This window comes from Corythoichthys intestinalis, chromosome 12, assembly GCF_030265065.1.
Source record: "Corythoichthys intestinalis isolate RoL2023-P3 chromosome 12, ASM3026506v1, whole genome shotgun sequence".
NCBI lineage: Eukaryota > Metazoa > Chordata > Actinopteri > Syngnathiformes > Syngnathidae > Corythoichthys > Corythoichthys intestinalis.
In genome coordinates this window covers 12,478,933-12,500,182 of record NC_080406.1, presented here as the reverse complement: position 1 = coordinate 12,500,182, position 21,250 = coordinate 12,478,933, and the positions used below count along the sequence as shown (strand labels likewise).

Here is a 21,250-nt window from a genome sequence, read left to right as displayed (position 1 = left end):
AATTGCAATGTAGAACAAAAGTAAAATGTAGGCCTAGCCCACTATATATGTGCAATAAGAGGTTAGATCGGGCCTAAAAAATCCAGCCCGACCCGACACAACCCGCTGGTATTGAAGCCCGACCCGGCCCTAGCCCGATCAATTAACTAGATTTGCAGGCCTAGCCCGAAAAAAACATTTTTTTTTTATTTATTTTTTTTTTTATTTGCTGGAGTGACGCGGAAAAAAAACACAGCAGCAGCAATTTATTTTCATTTCTTCAAGTTGGCAGAAAAAACACAAGTTTTCTTAATGTTTAAATAGTCTACATAATTTTATGATCATTATAAAAGCATTTACACAACCAAATGACGCTGGGAAAGTTTAATATAAAAAAAATAAATTAAAAAAACATGCGGTTTTGCAGACACACAGAGGAGAAGATTCAAAAGGATCACATTTCTGTTGCCTTTGTGTGCATAAATGAAAGTGTCCTTCGTAACGAATTCTCAGTTGGCAGAAAAAAAACGCAAGTTTTCTTAATGTTTAAATAGTCTACATATTTTTATGATCATTATAAAAGCATTTACATAACCAAATAACGCCAGGAAAGTTTAATATTTAAAAAAAAAAAAAAAATGTGGTTTTGCAGACACACAGAGGAGAAGATTCAAAAGGATCACATTTGCTTTGCCTTTGTGTGCTTAAATAAGTGTCTTTCGTAACAAATTCTCAGTTGGCAGAAAGAAAAAAAACGCAAGTTTTCTTAATGTTTAAATAGTCTACATATTTTGGGAAAACCCTGCTTGACATACGACCATTTCGACTCACAAACAAGGTCCTGGAACGAATACACTTAGTATGTAGAGGTACCACTGTATACTGGATTCAATTCACCCCTACACCATTCAATACATCCATGTGAACCTATACGCCCCTAATATACTCTATAGACACTAGTTTGGAGTCACCCAGTCAAATTAGTTTTTTTCATTAAATGTCAATGTCAAAATGTTTTTTTTTTTTTTTTTTTTTTTTTTTTTTTTTTTTTTAAATCAAATGACTGAAAAACTCAGAATTTTTTTTTTTTTTTATTGGAAATAATCATTTTCTCCTTTGCTTTTCTTAAAGAACACTCAATTTGCTGCAAATGCAGCATTTGAATGGTATCGTATATATTAGTCACTATTTCTTGAAAACACTTTAATATAATAGGATTGTGAATTTCAAAATGTATAGCTATTCTAAATTGGTAAAAGTTTTTTTTTTTTTTTTTTACAGTTGATGAAATTTCATTTATTCCTAACACATTCATTTTTCTCTATATTTAAAGCAACACTAGGTAACTTTTTAACCTTTATATAATATTTTTACGACCTTTGCGATGAAATGTCGACTGACAACCAGCTGAATGGCCTCTGCCACATAAAAACTGCTTTATGGCATACATCACTTTCCCCTTTCCCCATTCATTATAAAAGGCTGAAGTCGGACAAATTCTGCAAAGGTGGCAGGGCAACAAAGACCAAACGTTTTGTCTGAGGAGGAAAAAGAAAGGGCAGCCACCAGGATATACAGAACAAGCATTGGCCTGGCTTTCACTCGCTGGCGTGACACACTAAGCCACATGGTTGATAACAATCATATGCTATTGTTTCGCCGCAACTGGATTCCTTACATTATTACTTCTCATCCTTCACACAGCCGCTTGAAACAGAAATGTTGTTTAATCCTTCTGCAGGCGACCATAAGGATTTTACAACAATAAGCGGGTGTGCGCTGGTCCTCCTGGGAAACGCAGTGTTCCTGAAGGCAAAACGCTACCGCTTTTGTCCACCGGTGTCGCTTAAATAGACTAAAACTGAAAAATTACCAAGTGTTGCTTTAAAAAAAAAAAGTATGGTGTAACCCTAGGGGTCACCAAACTACGGCCCGCGGGCTGGATACGGCCCGCCTCCACATGTGGTCTGGCCCCCTGAACATTTTTTTTTTTCAATAGTGTTATTTATTTCCTAGGTTTTTTTCTGTGATGAACCCAGTTCATTAACCCAGTCTATTTAATTAATAGTGTTATAATTATATTTAGGGTTTTTCCGATCATGTTTTTTTGCTCCCGATCCGATCCCAATCGTTTTAGTTTTGTGTATCTGCCGATCCCCATATTTCCCGATCCGATTGCTTTTTTTTTTTGCTCCCGATTCAGTTCCAATCGTTCCCGATAATTTTTCCCGATCATATACATTTTGGCAATGCATTAAGAAAAAAATGAATAAAACTCGGACGAATATATACATTCAACATACAGTACATAATTACTGTATTTGTTCATTATGACAATAAATCCTCAAGATGGCATTTACATTATTAACATTCTTTCTGTGATTCTTAAAGGATAAATGTGACTTTGTATATTGTGACTAAATATTGCCATCTAGTGTATTTGTTGAGCTTTCAGTAAATGATACTGTAGCCAATTAACTGTTCTGCCCAAATGCGTGATGGGAAGTGGAACCCGATTGTGCGTAGTGGCACCAATTAATATATCTTCTCTGCGTTGGGAAATAAGGTGTTAAGAAAAAGATCAACTACTACCTTTCTTCCCCACATTGCTTCCCACGATATTTCTAATCGTTGAGAGAGGGATTTTAAGGCTTTAGCCAACTAAAAAAAGACTGCCAAAATTCACTCTACTCATTTTACGCTGCCTTTTAGTTCTATATATAGGTAAAACGGCACCATTATAGATTGAACGCGACAATGCGTGAGTGAGTGGTGCAGCGCATGCGTTAATTGCGTTAAATATTTTAACGTGATTCTTTAAAAAAAAAAAAATTAATTACCGCCATTAACGCAATAAATTTGATAGCCCTACTTTAAGCCAAAACTAAAGACTCTGGATGAGTGGAAGACATTTTGTCTGTAACGTTACAATTGGAAAACGATTTAATTAAAAAATATAAATATATTTAAAAAAGGCATGTCCGATATTCGTTTGGCGATTCCGATACTTTGAAAATGACGTGATCGGGACATCTTTAATTGTATTATATTGTATTGTATTTTATTTAGGGCTATCAAAATTATCGCGTTAACGGGCGGTAATTAATTTTTTAAATTAATTTAATCACGTTAAAATATTTGACTTAATTAACCCACATGCCCCGCTCAAACAGATTAAAATGACAAAGTGCAATGTCCACTTGTTACTTGTGTTTTTTGGAGTTTTGTTGCCCTCCAATGGCGCTTGGGTGCGACTGATTTTATGAGCTTAAGCACCCATGAGCATTGTGTAATTATTGACATCAACAATGGCGGGCTACTAGTTTATTTTTTGATTGAAAATTTTACAAATGTTATTAAAACAAAAACATTAAGAGGGGTTTTAATATAAAATTTCTATAACTTGTACTAACATTTATCTTTTAAGAACTACAAGTCTTTCTATCTATGGATCGCTTTAAGAGAACGTTAATAATGTTAATGCCATCTTGTTGATTGTTATAATAAACAAATACAGTCCCTATGTACCATATGTTGAATATATATATCCATCTTGTGTCTTATCTTTCCATTCCAACAATAATTTACAGCAAAATATGGCATATTTTCTAGATGGTTTGAATTGCGATTAATTACGAATAATTAATTTTTAAGCAAACTGTAATTAACTCGATTAAAATTTTTAATCGTTTGACAGCCCTTATTGTATTATATTATATTATATTATATTATATTATATTATATTATATTATATTATATTATTTTTTTTATTTTATATACTTTTGTTCCGTGAAGAATCCAGAAAGGGTTATTTGATTGTGGCTTTCTGAAAAACAATAAATATTACATTTAGGCACTCTTGCCATTGTCACACTTTTTCTGTTACAAACTGACCCCGGCCCCTCATCAGAGAAGGGAAAAGTTATGTGGCCCTCACAGGAAAAAGTTTGGGGACCCCTGCCCAACCCCCTCAGAAATAGACCATTTTAATTTCCAGGACATTTGGGGTTAGACATGGGAGTTTTAATGGCATTATGGATTGTGAAGGGATGATGATTAATTTCTGCCCTCCTTTACGAGTCCCAAGGATAACTCATTAAATAGGAAGCAAAAAACAGCTGCCCTGTAAATCACATTTATAGCTATCAACTTTGCTGTTATTTTCATTTTCTTCAGGAACATGTTGCTGGATCAACCCACCATAAACCCCCCCCCACACACACACACACACAAATTGCTTATTTGTCAACATAGGATCCCTTACTAATTTACTGGATTACATTTCAGAAATTATAAGTATATTGTTCACTTGTTTTGCATTATCGAAGATATTTCAACTTTCAATATGTCACTAATAGGTGTAAATATTGAATTCACAATGTATTCTGAGTTGAACTTGTTAATCTTGAAATTTTAACATAGTAGAATAGAAAGTGGATGGATGTAGCAGTACTTGTTAAATGTCAGTACACCATTATCCACAAGATGGAGCTAAAAACACAAGTGATTTTGATAACTGTCATAAGGTGGAGATGCCAGCTGTCAACTACTTCATGTGTTTATATAGTATTACATGCTCTGTTCACAGGTGAAGACCTGGCGTATGAACATGTTCACCCTCATTCAGCTGGGCTGCATTGTGGCACTGTGGGTGGTGAAGTCCACCGCTGCTTCCCTGGCATTCCCCTTCGTCCTCATCATGACGGTGCCGTTGCGCCGCGTCATCCTCTCCAGGATTTTTGAGGAACGTGAGCTCCAGGCGGTAGGTCGTGCGGCGGGGGCTTTCCAGTAATGCCGCAATTGTCTCATCCCCCCCTACTGGAACTTCTGCAACTTTTTCAGTCGGATGGATTTGAACCGGTTTAAGTTCGTGTCCAATACTCACACCTCAAAAGCAAATGCAAATATTGAACTTCAAATTCCTTCATGATTCACGGAGGCAAATGTAAATGTCTCGGGTTTCTACCTGGAAACATTCAAATCCATTAATGGGTTGTATCATGTTTTCGTGGTTGGACACGCCAAACCACAGAGGAATCCAACATGTTTTATTTTTATTTTTTTAAGAAAAATTGTATTGTTCCATTATACTTAGATTATAAAGGATAAGAAATTTGGAGGTGTTCCGCGCGATGTACAATTAGAAAATTAAATGTCACTTTTTAGATAGTCGAATGCACTATTTCAATCAGAGGCGCTGGAGGTCACTCACAGTAGGGGGTGCTTAGGATTTTATTTTGTTTTTCCCATCCAAAAACAGCAGTTTAGGTCCAAATTTGTCATGCCTGCGCTTTTTCTCCATACAAGGACTACTACTAGTCTACTACATAGACAGCGTTCTATTTCATGTACAGTGTGTGTTGGAGTTTTTGTACTGGAAATACAAGCGCCCGTGTATTATAATACAGTGTATATCACAAAAGTGAGTACACCCCACACATTTCTGCAGATGTTTAAGTATATTGTTTCATGGGACAACACTGACAAAATGACACTTTGACACAATGAAAAGTAGTCTGTGTGCAGTTTATACTGTATAATAGAGTTAATTTATTTTCCCCTCAAAATAACTCAAAATATAGCCATTAATATCCAAACCCCTGGCAACAAAAGTGAGTACACCACTTAGAAACTACGTACATCCCTAAATGTCCAAATTGAGTACTGCTTGTCATTTTCCCTCCAAAACGTCATGTGACTCGTTACAGGAGTGCTGTCAGCATTGCTGCAGCGATTGAAGGGGTTGGTGGTGGGTGGGGGCGGGGGGGGGGGGGGGGGTCATTCCCACCACCGTGCTTGACTGTAGGCATGACACACATATCTTTGATCTCCTCACCTGGTTTCTGCCACACATGCTTGAGACCATCGGAACCAAACAAATTAATCTTCGTCTCATCAGACCATAGGACATGGTTCCAGTAATCCATGTCCTTTGTTGACATGTCTTTAGCAATCTGTTTGCAGGCTTTCTTGTGTACCGTCTACAGAAGAGGCTTCCTCCTGGGGTGACAGCCATGCACACCAATTTGATATAGAGTACGGCGTATGGTCTGAGCACTAACAGACTGACCCCCCACCCCTTTAATCTCTGCAGCAATGCTGACAGCACTCCTGTAACGAGTTACATGACATTTTGGAGGGAAAATGACAAGCAGTACTCAATTAGGATATTTAGGGATGTACGTAGTTCCCATGCGGTGTAACACAAAAGTGAGTACAACTCTCGCATTTCTGCAGATATTTAAATATATCTTTTCATGGGACAACACTGACAAAATGACACTCTGGCACAATGAAAAGTAGTCTGTGTGCAGCTTATACAATAGAGTTAATTTATTTTCCCCTCAAAATAACTCAAAATATAGCCATTAAAACCTAAACCCCTGGCAACAAAAGTGAGTACACCGCATGGTCAGGGGTTTAGATATTAATGGCTATATGTTGAGTTATTTTTTAGGGGAAAATAAATGAACTCTATTATATTAGCTGCACACAGACTACTTCTCATTGTGTCAAAGTGTCATTTTGTCAGTGTTGTCCCATGAAAAGATATACTTAAATATCTGCAGAAAATGCGAGGCGTGTACTCACTTTTGTGTTACACTGTAAGTGCTGAATCACTGAGTTATAGCACGGAAGTTTTTTATGATTCGGAAGATCCCAGTATTTTTTGGGTGGGCTTAAAAAGGGGGTCAGGTGATGTCACCTAGAACTCTTGCTTTCTGGCCTGCCCCATCACTATATAAGGCTAAGGGTGCCTTCAGTGGCTGCTTACCACCCCAGCACAATTACCGCTGCCTATACTTTTCCATTAATCTCTGTCGCAATGTTCGTGGTTGACAGTCCCCTCAGATAGCGGCATCATTGGAATCGACTCCAGTTCTGCCAATGGTCCGCTGAAGTTCTGGCATTACTTCCGGGGGCAGCAGCGAAAAAAATTAAGACCTCCGTCACCAAGATACATCTTCCGTCGTTCATACTGTATGTGTTCTGTAAGAAATCCAGCATATGCTGGTGCCTCTACCAATAAAACCGGAGCCAAAACAAATCCAGCAGAACCTTGGCCTGCGTGGATGCATACATTCGGGTACAATATTGCCAAGCGCCCACTAAATTTCTAGCAGATTGTACACGATCGTACACATTACTGACGACAACTGCTGCATGAGCCACTGCTTGCCTGCGGGTTTCCCAGTTTTCTGCTCGAAAATGCCTACAGCATCTGTGACCTGATGGCCCGACCTTATTTTTCCCCATTTTGAAACCTTACTAAATACAGTTAGCATTTTTTTTTTATTTAGATTTGGCTGGCTTGTTAGGAATAGTCCTCTTTGACCCAAGCATAAAATTTATTAATGTTGACTTTCACTGGAGTGTCCCTTATAATGTTGACTTTCACTGGAGTGTCCCTTTAAAGCAACACTATGTAACTTATCAATTTTGGTGAATTTTAGCGACGCCAGTGGACAAAAGTGTTTTGCCTTAAAGAGGAAGTACAGAATTTTTGACATTAGGCTTCTAGTTAGCGGGAATTTAATTAGTCGGTGGAGTTGATTTCAACAAATTCCGTACAGTTTGTCAGTTATTTGTTAGTTTCAGAGCTCCGGAGGGGCTGAGCTAGCGTGAGACAATGGTGCCTGCTTAGCATGCCAATAAAAAAAAACGATATGACCAGATGTAACATAGTCAAATAAATTCAAAATGCAAATCATTGTTCAAAATACTCATGTGGCCAAAACAATGTCACACCAAACTGCTCTAATTCATTTCTAAAGCAGGACTTTTTTTAAATGCCTAATGCGACGACAATAGAGAGTGCTCTGTCTGGGGTGAAAAAAAAGTGATATCACTCAAATGTTGCTGTTCATATTCAAATATTGACATGCAATGGTAAATTCTAATAACTTTTTTTTTTTTAGGACAAAGAGCCAACACTATTGATTGCATGGGTTCTCTTTGATTTTCATGCTTGCATATGTTGTTTTTTATTAGTATGCTAAGCAGGCACCATTAATTCGCGCTAGCTTAGCCACTCCGGAGCCCTGAAACTAACAAATAACTAACAAACTGCACATAATTTTTAAAAAATCAGCTCCACTGACTGATTAAATCCCCGCTAACTCGAAGATTAAGCCTCATGTGAAAAAATTCGGAAGTTCCCGGTCACCTGCAGATGGATTAAATGACATTTCTGTTTCCAGCAGCTGTGTGGAGGATGAATTGTTATAACATAATGAATATAGTTGTGGCTAATAAACAATAGCATATGACGGTCAGCAACCGTGTGACTAAACCCCCCTTCCGAACTCGTCAGCACCGGGGGGTAGGGGGGGTGGGTTGTCATGCCAGTGAGTGAAAGCAGGGACAAAGTTGATTCTTGAGAATCCTGGTAGCCTCCCTTTTATTTCCTTCTCGGACAAAACTTTTTGACTCTTTTGTCGCTCTGCCATCTTTGCAGAATTCGGGCGAAAGCATCGACTTCCATCTTTATAATGAATGGGGAAAGGGGGAAGTGACGTATGCTGTAAAGCAGTTAGCACGTTTTTAATTTTTGTGTGTGTCAGGGATCCTGCCACCCTCTTCAAAGTTAATTAGTGCTGGTGAAAGTGATACAGACCCCCTTAAGATATAAAAGAGGTGTCATTCAAATAGTTGTCAGTCGACATATCATGAAAAATGTTATAAAAATATTTTATATAGGTCGGAAAGTTACCTAGTGTTGCTTTAGATGTTCAAAGAACCTTTTTTTAATCCACTTAGATTACAAAATATTGTGAACTGTGCGACGTAACTCCAACCTGAGCGGACCTCTTTATCTTCACAGCTGGACTGCGATGAGGACTCGCCCAACTTCGACGAAGACGGACGGGATGAGTACAACGAGATTCACATGCTTGTATAAAGTGGAACTAACCCAGGACTTTTCATTCTTTGTGCTCTTGAATGTCCACAGGACAAGAGTCTTAGGGCAAAAACATTAGCACATGTGTAACATTGATAGATCAATAAGATATCTATATATTTTTTCTTTTAGAAAAAAACAAACAAACAAAAAACAGATGTACTATACGCAAAATGTTCGGGCCTTGTGTAGGTGGTGTGTTTTTCACTTCCCTGAAATTGTTTGTTCGTCCCTTTTGATGAAGTCAATGAACATGCCGATCCCTTTAATTACTCTGCAGGCTTTGGGCATACGTGCAATGTTAATGGTTACCTTTTAGGCAACAGGAAGAGGTTGGTGAATGAATGTGAGGGGGACAGTGTTGATTTCCCAGTTATGAATGCTTAATAGGCATCCCAATTGACCCCACATACCAAAAGATGGTGCAAGAAAGTAAGCCAAATTATATTGCATGCATAAATTTGCTACATTTAGGTAACTGCTATTTCTTTTAGATAGCATCATAGCAAGTTGCAGTCAGATGTTTAGAAATATTCCAGTAGAAATTCCAAACAAAGATGTTGTCTCTTGATTATACCAAGCTCCCAAATAACCAGAAGTTTAAAAAAAAAAAAAACAACTACCGTATTGGTCCGAATATAAGACGGCCCTGATCATAAGACGACCCACTCTTTTTAAAGACTCAAGTTTTAAAGGAGACTTTTTGAACACCAAATTAATTTTTATACAGAAAATAATTACAGTACATCTGAAACAAATGATTATAACAAAAGGGTTGTTCCGATCATGTTTTTTTGCTCCCGATCCGATCCCGATCGTTTTAGTTTGAGTATCTGCCGATCCCGATATTTCCCGATCCGATTGCTTTTTTTTTTTGCTCCCGATTCAATTCCAATCCTTCCCGATAATTGTTCCCGATCATATACATTTTGGCAATGCATTAAAAAAAAAATGAATAAAACTCGGACGAATATATACATTCAACATACAGTACATAAGTACTGTATTTGTTTATTATGATAATAAATCCTCAAGATGGCATTTACATTATTAACATTCTTTCTGTGAGAGGGATCCATGGATAGAAAGACTTGTAATTCTTAAAGGATAAATGTGACTAAATATTGCCATCTAGTGTATTTTTTGAGCTTTCAGTAAATGATACTGTAGCCATTTAACTGTTCTGCCCAAATGCATGATGGGAAGTGCAACCATGACTGTGCGTAGTGGTACCAATTAATATATCTTCTCTGCATTGGGAAATAACATAGGGTGTTAAGAAAAAGATCAATTACTACCTTTCTTCCCCATGTTGCTTCCCATGATATTTCTAATTGTTGAAAGAGGGATTGTAAGGCTTTAGCCAATAAAAAAAGGCTCCAAAGACTGCCAAAATCCACTCTACTCATTTTACGCTGCCTTTTAGCTCTATATATACAGTGGGGAGAACAAGTACTTGATACACTGCCAATGGGTTTTCCCATTGGCAGTGTATCAAATACTTGTTCTCCCCACTGTAGGTAAAACGGCGCCATTATAGATTGATCGCGACAATGTGTGAGTGGGTCGTGCAGTGCATGCGTTAATTGCGTTAAATATTTTAACGTGATTAATTTTTTAAAAATTAATTACCGCCGATAACGCGATAAATTTGATAGCCCTACTTTAAGTCAAAACTAAAGACTCTGAATGAGTGAAAGACATTTTGTCTGTAACGTTAAATACAATTAGAAAACGATTTAATTTAAAAATATATATGTATATTAAAAAAAGGCATGTCCGATATTTTTTTGCCGATTCCGATACTTTGAAAACGACGTGATCGGACCCGATCGATCGGCATCATCTTTATATAACAATATATTTGAGAGAAAAAGCATGTTATTTTGCCTCATTCAAATCTTAACACCTGAACATTTAAATATGTAAACTAAAGTGCAATCACATTCGTAAATGAATGGCTTCTGGTTTTTGAAATGTAAATAAACCAATCTATTATGATAAAACAACAAAATTGCAATAACTGCATTAACCATCAAAGTGAGGTCTAACTGTAACCGTAGTCTTGAAACAAATCTGAATAAGGAAAAACGTTGCAATAAAATAATGCAAACTGGTTAACCCCTTTAACACCTAAGGCTATTTTGGCTGAATTTGCATGCATTTGATGTTGCCTTTATATTTCAAAGAAAAAAGTGTTCAAAATGGCCAAGTTGGGTCCCTTTTTTCAGGACACTTTGAAGTTCATGTCCAAACTCTTGTTTTCTTCACTGACCAATTATAATCAACATTTTGAACCCAAAAAGACCAAAAAAAAATCCCAAAATCTTTTTTCAAAATTTGTAACGTTGATGTCCCATTGACAACCAAACATGCTCGACCAACCGTTTTGAAGCTTGATAATATTTATTCAACTTGTTAGGATAAACATTCAATAGAAAAAAATAAGATTGAATAGTTTTATGTCTGACAATTCAACACAAACAGCAGGTATGGTCATAGGCGTTTTTTGTTCTTTACACAAACTATAGTCAAAACAAGTTATATACAGTGCAAAATAGTGAGAAAAAAAATTATAAATATCATCTAACACAAAAAGGGTTTGGAGGATATCGCTTTGTGAAGTTAGGTATTGTACACATCACCTTATGAAAAATATATACGTACATGCAATCAAGCTTCTCGAACACACATCTATATAAAAATTGAAAAGATTTAAGTGAAGAAAAAATATATATAACATTGAAAAAAATTATTTTCCAAAATATTGACAAGTAGTTCAGTTCAATTCAAAATTTTCAGGCATGCAACCCAATAAAGTTTTCTTTTTTTTTTTTTTTTTTTTTGAAATAATGCATTAGCTTGTGCTAAATTTAGTTTTACATTCATTCTGCACGTTTCAAAGTCGCTAGCTCAATCCAACCGGCCGTTGCTTGCTTAGCACGCCTTCCCTTTCTTTAGTTGGCGCCTCGCTCGGAAATTTATTAAAAATGTTCACATTCGGTTCTTCCTTCTTGACATCACTACGGCTCTTGGGATATGTAGTCTTTTATGCTGCTTTTGGTTTTGAAAAAAGACAGGAAATGATGGAAATATGGAGATAGATACATAGTCCATGCAGTGTTTTAATGCATATTTATGAGTGCAATAAAACCATGAAACTCAAATGACATTATCTCCCGTTTTACTTGGTCGATTGACTTCAAATAAAAACTGATGTGGACATCAACTTCCGCACTTTCAAATGAGACCAACCAGCGGCACGTGGGTGACGTAATTACAGCGTGACGAAGCTACAAAGACGGTATGCGTTAACACGTCGCTGCCGACATGTTCGGTGTTAAAGGGTTAAACTTGAGAGTAGCTGAGATCTGTCATGACAGAACATAACTCCTCAATTTCAGCATTCGCTTCAATGACATCTGGCGCCATCTAGCGTCGTGAATGGGTATAATGTCTAGACCCCGTATATAAGAAAACTCCCACTTTTTCAGTCTTATTTCAATGCAAAAAAACTATAAAACTCAAATGACATTATCTCCCGTTTTACTTGGTCGATTGACTTCAAATAAAAACTGATGTGGACATCAACTTCCGCACCTTCAAATGAGACCAACCAGCGGCACGTGGGTGACGTAATTACAGCGTGACAAAGCTTCAAAGACGATATGCGTAAACGCGTCGCTGCCGACAGGTTCGGTGTTAAAGGGTTAAACTTGAGAGTAGCTGAGATCTGTCATGACAGAACATTACTCCTCAATTTCAGTATTCACTTCAATGAAATCTGGCGCCATCTAGCGTCGTGAATGGGTATAATGTCTAGACCCCGTATATAAGAAAACTCCCACTTTTTAAGTCTTATTTCAATGCAAAAAAACTATAAAACTCAAATGACATTATCTCCCGTTTTACTTGGTCGATTGACTTCAAATAAAAACTGATGTGGACATCAACTTCCGCACCTTCAAATGAGACCAACCAGCGGCACGTGGGTGACGTAATTACAGCGTGACGAAGCTTCAAAGACGATATGCGTAAACGCGTCGCTGCCGACAGGTTCGGTGTTAAAGGGTTAAACTTGAGAGAAGCTGAGATCTGTCATGACAGAACATTACTCCTCAATTTCAGTATTCACTTCAATGATATCTGGCGCCATCTAGCGTCGTGAATGGGTATAATGTCTAGACCCAGAATATAAGACGACTCCCACTTTTTCAGTCTTATTTCAAAGCAAAAAACACCGTCTTATATTCAGGCCAATACGGTATATGCGTCCCTCTTGGTACATGCTTGAAGATCTTTGACTGGCAACTTGTCCCTGCCAACCAACCAAGCTCCCTGGCAAAGATGTAAACACTCAAAGACAGTGTTGACTGTATTGTAAGTACCCAATACAAAGGCCCCTTGCAAATGAATAACCTCTATTTTATCCTTTGTTTTGCCAACCTATTTGTCTCCTGACCATTAATGTTTCAACTTTATCTGCAACTTAAGTGTTGGCGCAAAGTTAAAAGGACATTGCGTAGTTTGGCGCACTTGAACGCCCCCCACCAAATGTCTTTATTCATATTTGTGCTTTCATCTCCCAGTACACTTTTCACATATGTCATGAATAATATAACAAAACACTTCAGCTGAAAAAGCCGAGAAACTAAGCAAACACACGTGTAGCGAACACGCCAGGGAGCAGTTGAGTGTTGGCAGGGTGCATGAATGATGTATTGTATAGTATGGCTGTGAATTATAATGTAGCATCTGTGTTCGGTCGTTGGGTTTTCACCCCCTCGGCTTTTTGCGAGGTCGCTATAGAATTCAAATTAGCTGGGTTGCTTTCAGGAACCAAACTTTTCTGCTGTACATAGAAGCAACGCAGTCTTGCATCCAGTTCTCATTTAATGGCTTTCGACTCTGAGAGACATTCTGAACAATGGCTACACGTGAATGTCTGTTGTGGGTGGTGGTGTGCAAAGAAAGAAGTGAAGCATTACTTTGTGTTCCAAATTATTATGGCATACAGTCATGCATAAAGCTGTATTTTAGCCACGCATTATCTCAGAAAAACTTCACAAGGACTCATTTTGAAACTTTTTGTGGGGTTTTATTCATGAATAATGGGCTATGAGATGGTAGGGTGTAATAAAGTGTCAGAATAAGATATGGAATTACTAACATACTGTTTACTGCCACGATATTTTATTAGCAATCCAGGTAATCCAGGTAAAAGTGGAGAAAAAAAAAAAAAAATCGGCACCACTCCCTGAATTGGACCCTATTAGGTATATGTGGAGATGCTCTAATGCTAAAGTTGTCAAAACTGAGTACCCCATACCCAAAGCGTTTTCGAGCACAGGAGCGTTGAGAAAGTTTCACCAGTGTTTCCAAAGGAAACATGTCAAGCAGGACAGTGACTTTTGACAGATATATTTTTTTTATGCTTCATTTACATGCTTTTACGACCCTTGACGGTGCATACCATGTTCATACCATACATACACATATTCTGTTTTAGTGTGACTTGCCAAATCTGGTCGGACTTCACTTCAATGTTGTTAATAACGCCGTTAGAGTATAACAATGTTGCAAACGGCGTTATTTTTGCTAGTAGTGAATAATCTAATTAATTACTTGTCCCATATTTGCAACGCCGTTACCATTACCGAGGAGGTGAAGGTGCGCGTTACTACAATTTGGTTGAATGACGCGGGAAACGCTGAGAGAGCAGATCGGTAGGTGGGAGGAGGGAAGGGGGTTGTGACGCCGTTGCAAACACGATGCTAGGTGGCTGGGAGCGTTAGCATAGAATTCGCGTTCTCGCTAGCATTAGCATTTAGCTTGGTGAGCGTCATCTTAAACCAGGGGTGCCCAAGTCTGGTCCTCGAGATCACCTATCCAGCTTGTTTTCCATGTCTCCCTCCTTTACCACACTTGAACCAAATGATAAGCTCATCAGCAAGCTCTGCAGGGGCCTGATAACGATCCTGATTATTTGATTCAGGTGTGTTGGAGGAGAGAGACATGGAAAATAGGCTGGATAGGTGATCTTGAGGACCGGACTTGGGCACCCCTGTCTTAAACTCTCGGGCATTTTTTTTTTTTTTTCTACATAAAGTTTGTGGCGTTCAGGTGGGTACAATTAATTGAAAATACTGGACTGTTTTATTGTTGAGTATGCATTATCATCACCAAGTGGGTGTTGTTCTTGTAGATGCTACAATATAATAATATTTTTTGTTTTTCAGTTGCTAAAAATAGTCACTTGCCCTTAATTTTTTTCTTTTGAATGATGTATCCGTAAACCTTGTGGGATTTTTAAAAAAAAAATCAAAACAAAGAGAGCAAATATAGGAGAGAGAAGAGATTCAGAGCCTCACCTGTATATTAGGGGTGGGATAGTACGCACAAGTCAGTACGTACCTCGGTACGGGGGTCACGGTTCATTGTGGGTACAGTACAATAGGAAAAACAAAAAGGCTTTTTTCTCACAGCATTTGAATGTTAAAGTTTGTGTATCATTACACACTTATATAGGTGAAATTTGGAAAACATGTAAAAAGTGTAACCTATGTTTTGTTTTTGTTTAGTTTTTTTTTAATGAAAAAAAATTTAAATTCAATTATTTAATATAAACATATTTGATGTGAAAGACGTTATAGAATGGATCATGTAATAACGTACAGAATATGAAAAGTAAACATCAGTTACTTTGCCGAGTAATTAATTACTGTTACATTGAGGTAACTGAGTCACTAACTGAATTACTTTTGGGGCGAAGTAATTTGTAACCCTGCTTCTCTTCCACAAAATAGACATGACAAGCTTCACAAGATTCACACCCCAATGTTTCCCTGTGGTCAAAGTAATGCAACACCAACATCAACATGGATCTGATAATGGTTCACATACATGCATATACATTATGTATATCATATGTCGAATGGCAGTCAATGGTTGAAATTTGTTACTCACTGTAAATCCTCTTTAGGAAAATTAACAAAACAGCATATGCCTAATAATATGGAACACATGTATTTGAATTTCTTTTTAAATATTCCAAGTCTTTTGTAAAGTCCTTTGAGGATATTGTGATCGCTGGTAAGCACAGATCAGATGGCAATTGCACTTATGTAATCCACTGGTCCACTTTTTTGACAGAGTAATGCATGCATTTGTAAGAGCCGAAATGAGGCTAACGATAAAACTAATTTCTTGGGTTAACCAGGTTATTTTATAGTTGCAGGAATACAATCAAACAAACAGACACCCCCCCCCCCCCTTCTTCCCGCCCCCTTAAGTGCTTCAACGTGATGAGTAGTTATTTGCAGATCGTATTTTTATGAATCAGCAGTGTATTTGCTCGCCTGATGAATCGGTATCGGCGTTTACACAACCATGCCCTAAATTATGAGCCATACAAGAATTCTCTCAGGATAAACTGACCTTTGAACTGTAAATTCCCAGCCTTTCGTTATAGCTGAGTTATGTTTGTACATAAGATTTGCAGTGAGAGGAAAATATATGGCTTATTGCCCAGCTTTTTGTGTTAAACAATGTTTTGACAAGGGTCAGGTGAAGATGAATTACTGTATATGATTTTCAAACGAACTATATATTTACAATTGTTTTTCTTTTATCTTTCTCAGTCCAAAATGTGAACCATTTACCTGGCTATTAGGTTTTGGAGCTTCATGCTAAGATTTTTTTTAAAGGGAACCTCGGACTTAAAGACTTGTAGGCTCTAACAAGCCACAATTCTGCTCTTTTACTATAAAATGTCATTAGAAACACATAAAATATTCCCATTGAGTTAAAAATCTATTATATTTAGTACATGGTTTGACCTATGGAGGGCGCCATGTTTTATGGACGCTCGGGGTGATGACGTAGTTTGTCACTGTCACTAGACGAACACTACCGGTGTTCTGCAATTCCTTCTACGCGACGAGACGTCCAACACATGCACACGTCTGTTAAAAGCAGCGAGTACTTACTATTTATGTTTTTATTGAGTCTTATTAGCTTTCATTGCCTCAAAATACTTTTTGCATGCGTTTCTCTTTCATACTATTAAGCATTGTGTTTTCTTGTGGTAGCTTTAAAGCAGATTGTTGATCTTTTGACCACATAAGTCATGTAGCGTATGTAAACCAACCTTACTTGACATTACTATGTTTAAGTATTTTCTTAAGGTATCTTTAATATGTTCTGTCTGTAAACATCTAAACAAAACAAGCTTAAAGTGCACGTTAGTACTTCGGGGGTCAAATTGGCCTCTTGTAGACGTTTCGTTGGTGTAGCACATTTTGGCAGAACACTTTTTTATTTATTTAATTTATTTATTTATATATATTTTTTAACCCGTCTTGTTCAGCTGTTTGACACGGAGAATGGAAGTCTAAGTGCCCGGATGGACTGAACAGTTTTAATGTTTCACATTGAGAGTCTGACATACTCCCATCGTGATCATTCAACATACCTCGTTTATTATGACAAAGCAGCGAACAGGAAGGGGTTATGGGGGAACAGAAGAAAAGAAACACAAGAGAAGAAAGAAAAGAAACACAAACTCCAACAAGAAAGACATTGAACGTCTACACTAACTACTAATATGTTGGTGCTATCGTTAGCTAGATGTATTTCCGGTTGATACCACGTGGGGGGCCTGTTGACCAGGGAAAGAGGGGGATGGGGTGGAGGAGTCTATAAGCTAAGTGATTGAAAGGGGTAGAGTGTACACAAATCAGCTCTGTGATCAAGAACCCAGTAATCATGTGAATCCCTTGTGAGTGTAAGCCCTTTGGCGACCGACCCTACGCCGCCCAATCACCAATCCCGGCACCGGCACCCCTCCACTCGAGCGCGCGCCCTCACATCCAGCTGCATGCGACAGCCACACAGACGAGCGGAGATGAACGGGCGCCCGGGGGGCGGGGGGTTAATGCGCAGTCCATCCCTCCTCCCGCAGCCCAGCAAGGGAGCCATCGTCTTTCCCCCTCGGGATCCGCACACCCATCAACAGGCCTTCAGGGATGGCAAGAGGGGACGCACCACCAACCCCACGCCCACCTCCACCCCCGTCCGCCAACCCGGCCCACTAGCCACAGCAGCAGCCCCCCAACCGGCACAGCACGCCACGGGACCCCCAGCGGCCCACCAAGCCGAGGGCAGAACAGGGTCCCCCGCCGGAGCAGGCAACACTCCGCCGATACACCGGCGCCCAGCCATAGGCAAAAAGTGTGGGACCCAGCTACCACCCTATTAGTGTGGCTGCCAGGTTCCCGGCTGGCAGCCATTACCGAGCACCGTGATGGGATTGTGAGCGGAGGGTAGTGCAATGTATGCATTAAAATAGGAGCGCTTGGCTTGGGGCAGTGGGACCGCAGCATGGAATTTCTACCCAGCCCCCTGTCCCACCGCCCTTTGCTGGAGCTCTCAAGTGGAGTATGATGTGTGTGGTGGGTTAAAAAAGGTGCAGGACACTGGTTTTGTCCTACTCTGGTCTCGTTTCATCTCGTCTTTCCTGTTCATTTTGCTTTTGCTGCTCTTTTTGTGAAATATCGACAGTGCTGTCTTGCTCATTAACGTTCCTCTCGGGTTCTAACTGAAAGTGCTGAACAGATGACATATTAATGTCGCTAGAGTCACACTTTGGAAGCACGGCAGCGTAACCCAATGACGTCACCATGGCGACCTACTAATTTTACAAACTGTATAAAAATGAAAACATCGAGAGCTGTTTTAAAATCAAATTATTTTAACTCATAATAACATTTGTCTTTTAAGAACTACAAGTCTTTCTATCCGTGGTTCCCTTTAATTGGGCTTTGCTATAAAGCTTTTGACTCCTTTCCTAAAACTGGAATGGCACAAGACATTCATCATTCCTGTTGTTACTGAATGTAAATGTTTGACTGCAAGCACATGCTCGTCCACAGAAGATTGCCATTTATGAAAGTTCACCAAAAACACAGACGCGGAGCAACCCCAAATTGTACATTTCTACAAAAAGGCCCGCAACGTGACTCTCATATTTGACATGTTGACATACTGTCTTGCTTGGCCAATTTGTGTTGGGACAGGTTGTGCGCATTCGCTTGATGGCAGATTGCCGGCCGCAAAATGCGTGCCCGGAATGGCTGGAATCGGGTTTGATGTGGAAACTGAGACCGAAACAATCATGACAGTTTCAGACTGCAATACCAAACAATGAACTAAATGCCCTACTACTACTACTATGACAACTACACTAAATGTTCAACCAGTGTTTTGTCTACATTTAAAGGAGACATTGTTAGTGTTTTGTTGGTGTCTTAGCAAAAGCACTCTGATATTCTTTGGTCAAAATAAATGAGATAAAAAACAAAAGCTCACTTGGTTCAAGATATTTTCAGCACCCAACTGGCAAAAGGTTTCATACATTTGAGTGAAAAGTGAATAGTAGCCAAGTTTAGATGCACGCATGTAAAGCTCACAGCTCACCTGTTTTAACTATTTGGACTGGTATGGGATACACATAAATTTGGGAGCAACACACCTAACATTAGGCCAGTATACAGGTGTTATTTTTCGGAAACCAATCGTAAATTAGCTGTCACCAGGCGCCTGCCATCTGTCTTCAGTGGAGCTTTGCGTTTTCTCTACCGGCTGACCAACAGCAGTAAAAGAGGCTCACGGTTGTGCGAGAGTTAAAATCTCTTCAACACGTCCACGTGTGCTTTGTTATGACAAGACCTGGTGTGTCTAGCCACAACCTGACTGTAAAGCACATATTGGCCGGTATTTACACAAGAACTGACGTTGAATTGTGGGTATTATTTAAGATAATAAAATGTGCGGTGCCGCTAATCTGTCCTGTCTGGTTGTTGGATGTCGAAACACGCAGGTTGAAAAGGAAAATAGTTGCGTTTTGTTTCTCTTAACCCTCAAAAATTTCGGTCCTGTCAACAGTCTTTGTTCGGCACATTTTGTCACCTCCATTAGCGCGGACCACCCAGACTCGGGTCTTTTATTTAAAAATTCTTTAATTCAACATGCCGTCGGAGGTCGAGCATATACATAGATACAGTGATGTATGAGGTCCAACAAGCACACAGATACAGTAGACATTAACTTTTGTCTCAAAATGTCTCAGTTCAGTCCATAAGCAGATTTTAAGGGGGGCTAGGCCCCGCCTGGTGTCCGAAAAGTGTCATTGCATGTAACTGACTTTCATATATATATATATATATATCAATGTGTGTGTATATATATATTTATTTATATATTAGGGCTGTCAAAATTATCGCGTTAACGGGCGTTAATTTTTTAAATTAATCACGTTAAAATATTTGACGAAATTAACGCAGATTACCCGCTCAGACAGATTTAAATGACGGTACAGTAAAACACCTCTTGTTAATCGTGTTTTATGGAGTTTTGCCGCCCTCTGCTGGCGCTTGGGTGCGACTGATTTTATAGGCTTCAGCCACCCATGAGCATTGTGTAAGTAATTATTGACATCAACAATGGCGGGCTACTAGTTTATTTTTTGATTGAAAATTTTACAAATTTCATTAAAACGAAAACATTAAGAGGGGTTTTAATATAAAATTTCTATAAATTGTACTAAATTTTTTCTTTTAAGAACTACAAGTCTTTCTATCCATGGATCGCTTTAACAGAATGTTAATAATGTTAATGTCATCTTGTTGATTTATTGTTATAATAAACAAATACAGTCCTTATGTACCGTATGTTGAATGTATATATCCATCTTGTCTTTCCATTCCAAAAATAATTTACAGAAAAATATGGCATATTTTATAGATGGTCTGAATTGCGATTAATTGCAATTAATTATGATTAATTAATTTTTAAGCTGTAATTAACTCGATTACAAATTTTAATCGTTTGACAGCCCTAATACGTATATATATATATATATATATATATATATATATATAAGTTGAAAAGCAATAAAACTGCAGCAAAAATGAATGAAATGAACAATAACATTTTTATATTGGGTCAAAAAAACATTTTTCGGGCACCTTAGTCGGTCATTTGCTTTGCATATAATTTTAAAAAATTATGATAAAAAATATTTTTTTAAATGATTTTTTTCTTTACCAAAAATATATATATTTTTTTGATTGAAGCACTTTTGGGGGGGATTGAATGATTTAGATACAAATGTCCTAATCATAATATGGCCCAAACACAAAAAGGGTTGCTTCAATCAAAGAAAACTTTAAGTGTTCAAAGGCAAATTTTTCAATCTCAAATATTTTTTCGCATTCAAAAAATTTTTCTATGATTGAAGTTTTTTTTTTTTTTTGGGATGAAGTGATTTTCTTTTTTAAAATCTATATTTTTTAAGCAACTTTTTTTTTG

General features: G+C 38.1%; 1 protein-coding gene across 2 annotated transcripts in view; it reads left to right on the top strand.

Annotated features, from left to right (window-relative positions):
* The window catches only part of slc4a3 (solute carrier family 4 member 3), a 94,092-nt gene extending 73,943 nt beyond the window's left edge, over positions 1-20,149 (top strand). For both annotated transcript variants that reach the window (XM_057852194.1, XM_057852195.1), the window contains 2 exons: positions 4,568-4,741; positions 8,804-20,149. In XM_057852194.1, the coding sequence (XP_057708177.1) occupies positions 4,568-4,741; positions 8,804-8,881 (252 nt within the window). In that variant the 3' untranslated portion in view covers positions 8,882-20,149. The remainder of the gene's footprint in view (positions 1-4,567; positions 4,742-8,803) is intronic.
* The last annotated feature ends 1,101 nt before the right edge of the window (positions 20,150-21,250 follow it).